The 13,870-nt window shown below is 33.4% G+C and overlaps 1 protein-coding gene across 2 annotated transcripts in view; it reads right to left on the minus strand.

Annotated features, from left to right (window-relative positions):
• Positions 1–2,553: 2,553 nt before the first annotated feature.
• LRCH2 (leucine rich repeats and calponin homology domain containing 2) overlaps positions 2,554–13,870 on the minus strand; it is a 128,816-nt gene continuing 117,499 nt past the window's right edge. For both annotated transcript variants that reach the window (XM_025372320.1, XM_025372319.1), the window contains 5 exons: positions 12,852–12,909; positions 11,981–12,093; positions 11,660–11,797; positions 11,431–11,508; positions 2,554–5,267 (listed from right to left, as the gene is read on the minus strand). In XM_025372320.1, coding sequence (XP_025228105.1) covers positions 5,148–5,267; positions 11,431–11,508; positions 11,660–11,797; positions 11,981–12,093; positions 12,852–12,909 — 507 coding nt within the window. In that variant the 3' untranslated portion in view covers positions 2,554–5,147. The remainder of the gene's footprint in view (positions 5,268–11,430; positions 11,509–11,659; positions 11,798–11,980; positions 12,094–12,851; positions 12,910–13,870) is intronic.

A 13,870-nucleotide genomic window follows, 5' to 3' on the forward strand; every position in this document is an offset into this window, starting at 1 on the left:
TTAAGTACTTGTTTAAATCTGAAAGTTTAGGATGAGTAACTATAAAACAGCGAATAATATTATCTTCAATAACATTTACCTGGATGACTTTCTACTTGTAGGGTAAATCACAATTACAAATTAATTTTAATAAAATATGTGGATTTTTAAAATATTAAATTTACCTGAAAAAAGAAAGATTAATTTTTAATCATATAGCTTAAGGGCAATTCAATAATACACCTTTCACTAAAACTACAATAAAATTAATCACAATTGGCTGGGCGTGGTGGCTCACACCTGTAATCCCAGCACTTTGGGAGGCCAAAGTGGGCAGATCACCTGAGGTCAGGAGTTTGAGACCAGCCTGGCCAACCCCATCTCTACTAAAAATACAAATACCAGCTGGTGTGGTGGTGTATGCCTGTGGTTTGAGCTACTAGGGAGGCTGAGGCAGAAGAATTGCTTGAACTCAGGAGGTGGAGGTTGCAGTGAGCCAAGATCACTCCATTGCATTCCAGCCTGGGCAACAGCACAAGACTCTGTCTCAAAAAAAAAAAAAAAAAAAATTCACAGTTTTACTTATTCCACATTTATTTAACATAAAGTTCTCTTATACTGGCTGGGTGCGTTGGCTCACACTTGTAATCCCAGCACTTTCAGAAGCCAAGGCGGGTGCATAACTTGAGACCGGGTGTTCGAGATCAGCCTGGCCAACATGGCAAAACCCCATCTCAACTAAAACTACAAAAATCAGCTGGGTGTGGTGGTGCGTGCCTATAGTCCCAGCTACTCAAGAGGCTGAGGCATGAGAATCGCTTGAGCTGGGGAGGTGGAGGTTGCAGTGAGCTGAAATCACACCACTACACCCCAGCCTGGGTGACAGGGCAAGGCTCTGTCTAAAAAAAACAAAAAACAAAAAAGGTCTCTTATATTTATGCTATATAGTTTATCTTACATAAAGGCAATATTATTTGTTGAGGATATCATAAAAAATTATTGTTATTTAAGGAAAATATTACCTACTGAAAATGACATATTGTGAACCCCGAATACTTGAGACAGGTCTCAGTTAAGTTAGACAGTTTGTTTTGCCAAGGTTGACAACACAGAACACCCCAAAAGGGATGAGTGATACCTTTGTTCTGAATTTTTTAAAGGGGTTCAAGTTATTAGAAGCCTCCTCTAGATTTTTTTTTTTTTTTTTTTTTGGTACTGCAAATGGCAAAAAATAGGGTGGAAGAAAAGTAAATGAAGGAATGTTTGTTTTTCAAGACAGGAAGCAAATACAGAAACCAAGTGCACGGTTTTTGGTTTTGTTTTTTTTCCCCTTTTGCAGCTGCAAGGAATTTTGGACAAATTAGAGAGGCTATCTTACCCATAATTTGGAATTCTCACTCGGATTTGACGAAATCAGGTAGAGATGGTCAAATCTGATGGGGGAAAGACAGGAACAACCAACAGCAAAAAAAAAACCCCAACGATATGATCACTGAGCACTCTAATGGTAAGGAGAAATTAAAACCAGCTGGTTGTTAATTTTAGTCAAATCAAAACCCCAATTCAGTTACTTACCTAGAGATGGGTCTCAGGCTGAACAATGCGCTCTACCATCCTAAAAGGAGGAAAAAACTCAAACCTATCTTCCCTGTTGGGAGCAAGCTCAGACTCCATAAGGGATTACCTGCTTTCCATTGTCCTGGAAGCAGGAAATCTTGCCTTCCTTGTTGGGAGCAAGTAAAACTCCAAAAAAGGGAATCATACAGCAAAACAAACTTTAGATTTCGACCAGATTTTGGGAGATCAGGGATTCTCTGGAGGGGGTGCTCCCAGACCTCAACAAATTGCCTTATGGGTTTGAGCCATACGGTTAGCTCATGTTGGTACCAAGTACCAATAAGAGATTTGTCAAAGGTCAGGGGTACCTCCACTCAGAATCCCTTCATGGTTACCAAATGTGAACCCTGAATATGTGAGACAGGTCTCGGTTAATTTAGAAAGCTTATTTTGCCAAGGTTGAGGATGGTGCCTGCGACACAGCCTAAGGCAGTCCTGAGGACATGTGTCCAAGGTGGTCAGAGCACAGCTTGGTTTTAGACATTTTGGGGAGACACAAGACATCAATCAACATATGTAAGACAAACATTATTTCAGTCCGGAAAGGCGGGAAAACTGGAAGCGGGGAGGGGGCTTCCAGGTCATGGGTAGATAAGATACAAATGGCTGCATTCTCTTAAGTTTCTGATTAGCCTCTCCATAGGAGGCAATCAGATAGGCATTTATCTCAGTGAGCACAGTGGTGACTTTGAATAGAATTGGAGGCAGGTTTCCCCTAAGCAGTTCCCAGCTTGACCTTTCCCTTTAGCTTAGTGATGTTGGGGCCCCAAGATTTATTTTCCTTTCACAATATAAAGTGAATCTGGACCTTTAAACCACTTACTTTGAATATTCTAAGTCTGGCTATTTTTGTATACTAGGGAACACAGACACCATCTATCAAATGCTGACAAAAAATGGATGATATGATGGTAAGAAAGGAGGTAGAGAGGGAAAAAAGAAATCCCAGACTTAAAATTTTGTCTTTCAACTTTATCCACAGTTTGCATCGGTAATATACATTTAAGTGTTCCATTTATTTTTAAATGCATCAGAAAATCAATTATGATAGATCTGTGACAAATACAAACATTTCTGATTTATTCAAAAAATTCAGTTAAAAAAGTCATTAAACTAGCATTCTGTAAAGATAATTATTAAACAAATGGTAATGCATTTTTACTTATTTCATTTCTAACATACCCAATGTCACTTCTTTCTTGTGCCATACAGTAATAAAATGTAACAGAAATAGCTATCTATTAAATTTTGGGGGCCTAATAAAATATTTTTGATTATTTAACTGTCATAAAATCACAAATCCCACTCAAGTAATGAAAATCATTCTTAATTCAATAACTGATGAAATAGATAATAGCCATAAAAACATTTAGAATAAATTTTACACTTAGAAACTACTAAAAGAAATACATCAGAGCCTTGGTATAACGTTGTAGGGGACTATGCTGTGAAACTGCTTTAGAGGTGGTGTTGCCATTTGGCACAAGAGTAAATGAACTGCCATGATATGGACCTCAGATAAGCCCATCCTAAATTGAATTTTGCTTTGCAGTAAAGAATGCTACAGTGAGGTTCTGCTGTATTTTCTTTTTAAAGGAATAATTAACTGACAAGTAAGTGAAATGCAATAAGAAAATGGCCTACAATTTCACTACTACTTCAAAGATATGAAACAGGACAACACTTGTAAAATAATTAACACTAGATTGATTAATCAGAGACTATCATAACACCTATGAAAGCAGTATGAATGATTGCTGTGTTTTAAATGGTCACTTAATTTGTAATGCTGTCAAATTTCTACATAAAAAGTCATTAACTAAGGTATTTATTTGCCATTTCTTACATATATTACCCAAGTTTTCACTAGGGAGAATGTGTGAGTTTTTTTTTTTAATCCAACTAAAAAATTAACAACTAATAAGCTCAAATATTTAATAAATTACTAATACTTTAATTCTTAAACCATACAGTCATAGAAGCTTTAATTCTTTAAAAGCTCCAATTTGACCTTTGGGGAATGTAATGAACACATCTGATTTCTAAAGCCAAAATTTAATTCTATGGCTTCATGCCAACTGATCAAAAAAAGTACATTTGTTCCTATACCATTTGGCACACTAGTTTTTACCTTTTATATATACCCTTTGAAATACCCAGGCCAACAGTTTTAATAACTTGCATCCATATTAAGAGGTAAGAAGTGCAAATGATCACATACTTAAGATATGATGCTTGCTTGGTTACTGCAAAAGTAATTATTAAGATTTTTCTATAGGAAACTCAGTTATTCATTACAGTAATGTTTTTGAAAAATTCCTGTAATACCACCAATGTAAATTTACCCATATGTAAGTTAAACAAGGACTTTGTGTAACATAGTATCTCATGAAAATATTTATAGAAGAGTCTGTGTTTAATTTAACATCAAAGTAATTGAAGATCACAAGGTTTACAGGATTCACAAATGGCCAGATTTTGAGTAAAAGGCTATTCCTCAACTGCTGCTCTCTGAATATAGCTAAAAGGCAGCACTGATATAATGCTGCTCAAAGGCAAGATATAAACCCAAACTTTGGCAGTTTTATCAAAATGTCCTTGATAATTAGTACTCCACTAGTTCTCAAAAACTTTACTGCTTTGTGTAACATTTTCAATACAGAAATAAAATACTCTTCAAATAATACATTTTAAAAGATGATTAAGTTTCACAAAATTAAATATCATAAATTAACCATATTAACATTGGTATTTTTGACAACATGAAATAACCAATTTAAGGGAAACTGCAATGGACTAACTAAAAAATCACAAATGTCACAATGTGAGGCTCATTTAAATCCTCACATATTACTGACCCTACAAAATCTACTAAAATATTTTAAAGTTCCATTGACTCTATTTAAATACATTTAAAAAATTGCAAAAATGCTTAAGACTATATAAGAGTCATCAATTACACAGGCACTTCACATGTAAACAATCTACAGTACAACTGAAAATATTTTGGCACCAACCTATAATACTAAAAGAATTTAATATAAAGCCAGAATTGTTTCTTCTACGCCTTTTTTTCTAGAAAACTAAGACCAAAGATTGAAGAAATTGTGTATAAATTAGAATTAGAAGTGTATTAAATAACTCAAATATAGAATTGCTCTAAATTGCTAAAAAACAATTACCTTTATCCAGATGTTTACTAGTATGCTATGATGTAAAAAAATTAAACCTAACGTGATTATTAAATTGAAACTACATTTTAAATTTAGTATCAGTCTGCTTTCTGAAAAATAATCAAGATTATCAACTGATTTAGTAAAAAGAGAATTTGAGTTTATCAAATACTCTTATTAAATTAATCCAGTTTTCCCCCAAAAGAACTTTGGGCAATTCAATGTTTAAGTCTGATGTTTCAACGTAATTTTTTTAAAATCCTAAGGCGTGACCTAAGGCAAACTATTTCTGATGGAATACTCTTATTCATGAATTTGAAATATTTGAAATCACTGCAAATAAATGAAACTATACACTTAAAATTTTTAAATGTTATATCAAGCCATAGAAAGCTGAGATGCCTTGGTTGTTGGTAATTCAAGGAGCGCCTGAACTGTGACACCAACTTTCACAAGTCCTCGTTCTTCCAAAATATGATGAGGCAAACAAAGTCTTTCCTGGAGAAAAAAAAAAAAAAGGTATTTGAACATTCATTTTTTAGAAGTGTAATAACATTAAGTCAGAATTTGATTTTAAAAACATGATTTCTGTAAAATGTAAAGAAAAAAATACATAATTCTAAGTCTTCTCTTATAAATATTGCAATCTAAAATGTTTTTAGATTCTTAATTTATAGTAAGAAAAAGATTATAGAAGTTGGCCTTGTTTGAAATGCTGTCATTCTACACTTGTACCTCTTTTTCTACAAAGAAAATGTTTATAAAAGAGTTGGTCACCACTTTTGCATTTCCCATTCACTACTCAGCCACTGCTATCTCACATCTAACCCTAAAGCATATGCCCACTAAAACTATTTTAGTAAAAATCACCAATGTCATCTTAAATGTCAAATGTTGCACATGTCTAGTTGACTGCTCAGTCATATTATGCTTTTGATTAATGCCTTTCTGGAAACCTTACCCCTCCCCTGTCTTCTGTGACACCATTTTTTCTACTTCAACTTTTCTGACAGAAATTGTGCAGTAGCTTTCATTCATTAGCCCTCACTGATCCTCTTCTAACATCCCAAATGTTTCCGAGGGTTCTGTCTTCACTCTCTTCTCTTTTACGCTATATCCTCTCTTTTGGTATTCTCATCTATTTCCAGTTTTAACTACCCCTTCCATACTGATGACTTCCAAGTCTGTATTTCCTTCCAAGATCTCTCTATTGAGCTCCAAATACAAATATCCAACTAGACACAGTCAAAGGGACATCTAACAGACATATCAAAATCAATGTGTCCACAACAGAATTACTTTACCAAATTAACTTGTCCTTCTGTGATCCATGTCTTAGTGAGTAATACACTATTCGATTTCCATTGACAAACCTGTGAAATATAAGAGTCTTCCTCTTTCTTCCTTATCCCCATAACCAATTCTCCAAATACTACTGATGGTATCCCACAAAGAGTTCTCAAAATTATTGCCTTATCTCCATCTTCACTGCTATATTTGTTGCCCTCTTAATATTTTGCTTATTTATTCAAATAACCACTGAAGTGTACACTAGAAAAGAAGAAAGGCTTCAAATCAATGACTTCAGCCTCTACTCTAGAAACTAAAAAAAGAAGAGCAAATTGAACCACTGGCAAAAGAAAGGTGCAAATAATGAGAATGAGAGAGGAAAACAATAAAGTAAAAAAACAAAAAACAATAGATAAAAAAAGTAATGAAACCCAAAGTTAGTTCATTTAGAAGATTTTTTAAAAATTCATAAACCTCAAGCTAGGCTAATCAGGAAAAAAAGAGAGAATACACAAATTACCAATATCATAAATAAGGGAAGTGACACCACAAGATATTCTATAAATACTAAAATGATAATAAGGAGACATTATAAACAACTTCATACTAATAGTTTGACAAGTTAGATGAAATGGATGAATTCTTTGAAAGAATAATTACATGATTCTGTATAAAGAAACTCCTAAGGCACAGAAACACACACACACACAAAAACTATTAGAACTAATAAATGAGTTCTGCAAGGTTGCAGAATACAAGATCAATAAAAGAAAATCACTTCTATTTCTATAAAGTAGCAATAAAAAATTGACAGTGGAATTAAGGAAATAATGGTATTTATAATAGTACCAAAGAGAATAAAATACTAAACATTTAATTTAACAAATCTAATGAAAGACTCGTACATTGAAAACTACAAAACATTGTTGGAATAAAAATTAAAAGATATAAATAAATGGAAAGATGTCTCATGTTAATGGATCACAGGAATAATTATTGTGAAGATGACAATATTCCTCAAATCATTTTACAGATTTGGTATCCCCAGCAAAATCCCAACTGGCTTTTTTGCAGAAGTTGACAAGCTAATCAATCCTAAAATTGATATGGAAATGCAAGGGACCCAGTATAGCCAAAACGACCTTGATACAGAACAAAGCTGGAAGACTCACACTTCTTGATTTCAAAATGCATCACAGAACTACAGTAAGCAAGACAGTGTGATACTGGAATAAGGAATTTAGTCATAAAAAACTGAGAGTCCAGAAGAAAAGCCTTACGTTTATGGTCAACTGATTTTTGACAAAGATGCTAAGACAGACAATTCAATGGGGAAAAGAAGAATCTTATCAAAAAATGGTGCTGGGAAAATTGGATATCCACATGTAAAAGAATGAATTTGGATCCGTACCTCATACCATGCACAAAACTGATCTCAAAATGGATCACAGACAAAAAGGTAAGCCCTAAAACTATAAAACTTTTAGAAGAAAACACAGATGTAAATCTTTGTGACCTTGAATTACACAATGTTTTCTTAGATATGATATCAAAATCATAAGCAGCAAAAGAAAAAACGAGATAAACTATACTTCATCAAATTAGCAACTTTTGTGCTGTAAATGACACCATCAAGAAAGTGAAAAGACAACCTGCAGAATGGGAGAAAATATTTCCAAGTCATATATCTCATAAGCAATTTGTATCCAGAATACATAACTACAACTCAAAAAAAAAAAAGATAAATAATCCAACTCAGAAATGGACACAGGGTTTGAATAGACGTTACTCTAAAGAATATATACAAATCAATAAGCACAAGCTAAGATGCTCAACATCATTAACTATTAGGAAAATGCAAATCAAAACCTCAATAAGATATCACATCACACACACATTAAAATAGCTAGAACCAAAAAGGTAGACAGTAACCATTGTTGGTGATGATATAAAGAAATTAGAACCCTCACATATTGCTGGTGGAAATGTAAAAATAGTGGAGCCACTTTGCAACATATTTTGGTAGTTTCTTAAAAAATATTATAAACATAAGAGTTACCATATAACCTAAAAATTTCACTGCTAGGTATACAACCAAGAGAACTGAAAACAGGTGTTCAAAGAAAAACTTATTCATGGATGTTCAAAGCAACATTATTCATAATAAACAATGAGTGAAAAAAACCCAAATGTCTATCAACTGATGAATGGATAAACAACATGTGGTATGTATTTAGAACAGAACACTATTCAGCCATAAAAAGAAATGAAGTACTGATTTAGGCTACAAATGGATGAACCTTGGAAAAATTACACTAAGTCAAAGAAGCCAGACACTAAAGACCCCATATTGTATGATTTCATTATATGTAATGTCTAGAGTAGGCAAATCCATAGAAAGAACAGGGGAGGGACTACGAATGGGTAAGGGCTTTGTTTCTGGGGTGACAAAAATACTTTAAACAGATTGTTGTAACTGTTGTTGAACTCTGTGATCATACTAAAAACCATTTATACACTTTAAATCAGTGAATGCTATGGCATTTTAATTATATCTCAATAAAAATATTTTCTTTAAAAAGTCAATGTATATGCCTAATCCCAGGCTTAAAAAAAGAGAACTTCAATCCATACTTTTTAACCACATACAAAAACTAACTCAAAATTGATCATCGACATGAACATAAAACTCAAGATTATAAAATTTCTAGAAGTAAACATAGGAAAAAAAATCTTTGTGGCCTTGGATTATATAAAGATTTCCTAGGTTTGACACAAAAAGCACAGCCCATTTTAAAAAATAAATTGTATTTCAATAACTGAAGATCCTGCTCTTTGAAAGACACTCTAAGGACAATGAAAGGATAAGACAAAGATTTGGATGTAATATTTATAAATCTGGTAAAGGACTTTATCCATAATTTGTAAAGAAACTCAAACATAGGAAAATAAACAACCCAATACAAAATAGACCTCAGATTAGAATACGTACTTCAAAAAAGAAGTACACTTCAAAGTACTTCAAAAAGAAGATATACAGATGGCAAATAAGCCCTTGAAAATATGATCAGCATTATTAGTCTTTAGGAAAATGCAAATTAAAACTGCCCTGGCAAGTCAGGACATACATATCACAATGACTAAAATTTCTAAAAGACTGATCATACTGAATGCCAGTGAGGATGTGGAAGAACTGGAACTCTCACATACTGCTGACAGGAATGTAAAACGGTACAACCACTTTGGAAGAGTTTTGTATTTTCTTAAAATGTTAAGCACGCACCTACCATATGTTCCAGTTATTCCACTGCTAGGTATTTACCAAAAATTAAAGAATGCATAAATCCATACAAAGACTTGTATACAAATGTTCACAGCAGCTTTATTTGTAGTAGCCACTAAAACTGGAAACAACCCAAACATCCATCAGCAGGTCAAGGGATCAACAAACTGTGGTATATCCATACAATAAAATACTATCTAGCAATGAAGAGCAATGGTGTATTCATACATGCAATGACACTGACGAGTCATAAAATAATTATGCTGACTGAAAGAAGATAGAAAAATATAATACATATTGTATCATTCCATTTATATACAACTCTAGAAAGTGCAAACAATCCACAATGACAGAAAGCAGATTAGTGGTTGCTGGAGAAGGAAGGATTGGAAAGACACATGAGGAAATTTTGGGGGGCAGTAGATATGTTCATCATCTTGACTGTGGTGATGATTTCATGGTGTATGCATATGTCAAAACTGATCAAATTGTATACTTTATTTATATGCACTATATTGTATGTTAATAACTCAATAAGGCTGTTAAAAATTAGAAAACATCCTAAAACAAAGAAAATTAATTTAAAAATTATTATATATTACCAATTCTGAGGTCAGAGGAAAAACACTCAAGCTAAAAATAAAACCCTTAAAACAAAAATGACATAACATTAGTGAGGTAGCAAATGCTTGCAATCCCAGTTATTCGTGAAATAGAAGTCTAGAGCTCAGGAGTTCCAGTCCAGCCTGGGCAACACAGTGAAACTCCATCTCTAAAACAAGGTTTTTTTTAATTTTAAAAAAGAAAAAATGGCAAAATGGGAAAATCTGTATAATGTAATGGCTGGAGAATGCGTTGCTAAGTTTGCTATTTCCCCATTGGAAGATTGAGAGTAGAAAAAAGAAACAATAAATATTTTTAAGAATTAAAAATTTAAAACATCACATCAACTGAGCGCAGTGGCTTGCGCCTGTAATCCCAGCAGTTTGGGAGGCCGAGGCGGGTGGATCACTTGAGGTCAGGAGTTCAAGACCAGCCTGGCCAACATGGTGAAACCCTGTCTCTACTAAAAATAAAAAATTATCTGGGTGTGGTGGCATGTGCCTGTAGTCTCAGCTACTTGGGAGGCTGAGGCAGGAAAATTGCTTGAACTGGGAGGCAGCGGTTGCAGTGAGCCAAGATCATGCCACTGCACTACTCCAGCCTGGGCAACAGAGTGAGACTCCGTCTCAAAAAAAAACACTATTACATCAAGTATAGATAAGAGGTAATTAGAGAACATCATGTAATTTCCAAATTATCCAACAATTCACTGATTCTCTACACATTAAATTATGTTTCCTTACTTGAGGGAAGAGGTTAAAATGGGATCTGTAGACCAGATTATTAAGACACTGTTCAAAAGACAGCTTAACAAGAACAACTTAATTGTGGTCTGATAACAATATCATTTTTCTCCATAGTCATTCATGTAGAGGTTAGGTTTATAACACTTTACAAAGAAGCAATATTGTGATTACACATGTTCCTTATACATTTACAATACTGCTTTAATGATTAATTGCATAGTAGTGCAATTATTACATGAAATGTAAGACAATTCCTAAAAATTGCAAAGTTTGCCCAATACAGATACTATCATAATATGCTGCTATAATTTCCAATTTTGCATTTTAAATAAAGTTTGAAAGGCTGTTTACACTGAATGCAAATCTTCCAATCAGAATCTATCCAATGACTTACAAAGGAGTCCAAATGTTCTCTGGAAAAAAAAAAAAAGAAAGAAAGAAAAAAAGATGGTAACAATGGCATCACAACCAAGTTGTAAACATGGCCACTGAGTTACGTTTGGTCAGTGATGTGCATGATTTTCCAGATTTGTAGCTATTTTATAAATGACTTTAAAGGCAGTTAAAAACATTCATTAGATAACTGCTACAGTTAAAGCTGGAGCTTAGGAGAAGGTACCAAGAGAAGGCATTCATTTTCATGTTCAGAAAGCATTATTCATTGCTCTAAGAAGAATCCCAGTTTGCATGTAATAAATTCAAATTTAAGTGATCACGTTGTTAGACAAATAACAATTACCTGTGAGACACCCAACTTTTTGCAAGCATCAAGAAAATTTTCTACATTTCTTCGACATTTTGCCATGCTCAGTTTGGGCTGTAAAAAGGGAAAAAATGTACTTTTAGGCATTTTTCTATGGAACTTAATCAAAACTGAAAACTACGTTCACTGAGGTATATTATTTAAAGACAATTATAAGAAGCAATATCTTCCTTTAGAGAACTAACAAACTGTAAACAAAACTTACCACTGCTGGTGATGGTACATGAATACTAGCAACAGAACGTGGCCTTATATGATTGGCTAAATGGCAAAGAACAACCCCATCCATCAGTGCAGCTCCAATGTCATCAGGCAAAATTACTTTTAACCTGGATTCAAGATTCTACAGAGAAACAGGTATAAATCAGATACTTTATCTAAACATACATGTTATATGTTTATATTACTAATTGTTGTATAATCCAAACATTTTAAGGAGCATTGAAAATAAAATCCATATGCCTTATTAATTTTCCAAGTTAAACCCATTTCCACAAAGCAGATCTGAAAGAGCAATCTGACTTACGTTGCGAAGTTGTCGTATTTGCTCTCGCTCTTCCCGTAAATGTTCCATCTTTCTTCTCATTGTAAATCCCGGATCTGCTGCCCCATATTCTTGGCGAGATGAGCGGCTAAAAGCTATAAAAACAGAAATTTCCTAACTTGTTACAAAGTTAATGGGAAGGAGCAACTATTGATGGGGAAAGAGGCATGATAAAAAGAATCAATACAAAACGACATAAAACATTATTACTTACTAATACATTCCAAATATTTTTAAAGAATATATTTGAACTCTATTTATATGCATAATTGAAAGCAACAGGGAAGATAAGTGTTAATGATTTATACTACCTATACATGTTCTGATTCAAACATACGTTATTAGAAACTTATGGCCCAGGTTAAAAATGATTACTGAACATACGTCAGCCTTTTATCTTTTAAAAAAGGAAATTATTCTTGAAGGTCAATACAGTTATTCAGGAATAAAAACTGTAATTCAATACCTTGCCAAGTAACATGGATCCATTTTCTTTTGGGCTTGCCAAATGCGAAAAGATCCCTTTATAAAACCACAATATAATGGAGTGCTATAATTTCAAACAGTGTTTGGTCTGCTGGCAGAGTGGTCATTCTAACAGCAGTCACAGTAGAGTAGAAATAAGACTGCAGTATATCTAAGGCAAAAAGCTGAGGTTTCAGGAGCTTGAAGGTAAAGAGGAAGAAAGAAATGGGAATGGGAATTGGAAAGACAAATAAGATTAAGAGAAAATTGCTTTTAGGAGAGGGGAAAGAATCTATGTGTACTTAAAACTATGGAATCAATCCCATTTAAGCTGGGAAACTAGTTTCAAATATAACTGATAAATTTTATTTACAGAATATCTATTTACCTGATCTAGGCTTCAAGCCAAAGGGACTGTGTGAAAAACCATCAGTTCTGTCATATTCCTAAAAAAAAGTTAAAAGGTTAAAAATAAATAAATAATACAACTTCTTTTATTTCAAAATAATCAAGGTGCTTATTCATATCCATTCCAGTTTGGGGAAATACTTATTTTCCCTACGATTAGTGAAGAGAAAAGTAACTTGCATTTCAATTCAAGTTGATACATTTCACTTTTAAGAGGTCAACTAATATTTGCTAGTTGAGCTAACTATACAGGCTTTAAATACTTTCATAGTAGAAAGAAAATGAAAATCATTAGTGAACTGTATAAAATAGATCGTACTTTTTGAAAGAACCAGATTGAAGTTTCCCAAAAAATGAAGTAAGCGTCAAGGAAAAGATAAGTGAATTTAGTATTTACTCAGCATCTACTATGGACTTAACACCTAACAGTAGATAATCTGAAGGCAAACATATTTGTATAGGGACTGCAGAATGACAGATGATAAATATCATCTCTTATATTTGAATACATATTGTTTCAAATGTTTCACACAGTGGTTTGCTGTGGAAAGATTTGTAGTACATTAAATCTGAAGGGGGAGTTAGAAAGCTTAGGCTGTGTTTTGAGCACAACATATAATTTCTCTGTGATTGTTTCTTCATCTTTCAAATGAGGTTACTGTGAAGATTAAATAAGATAACTAAATGAAACTATTGTGTAAAGTGATAAAATAATGTAACCTTAGCAGCACCTTATTTAACCTGTGCAACAACTCTGTGAAGTGAGTAGGGCTCAGCTTCAGTCACTTCTCTGCCATTTATTAACTAAGATAGTTGGGAAAGTTACCCATCTCTTCAGCTGTAAAATGATGAGAATCATACCTATTTTATGGGGCTGCTTTTAGGTTCAAATATACAGGCAAGCACTTTGTTAACAGAAAAGCACTACACTAATTGGTTTTACTATTTTCCATTCACACATGAAATTAATGCAATCAGAATTCTGTAGATTACCTAAAT

Source organism: Theropithecus gelada, chromosome X (assembly GCF_003255815.1).
Source record: "Theropithecus gelada isolate Dixy chromosome X, Tgel_1.0, whole genome shotgun sequence".
NCBI lineage: Eukaryota > Metazoa > Chordata > Mammalia > Primates > Cercopithecidae > Theropithecus > Theropithecus gelada.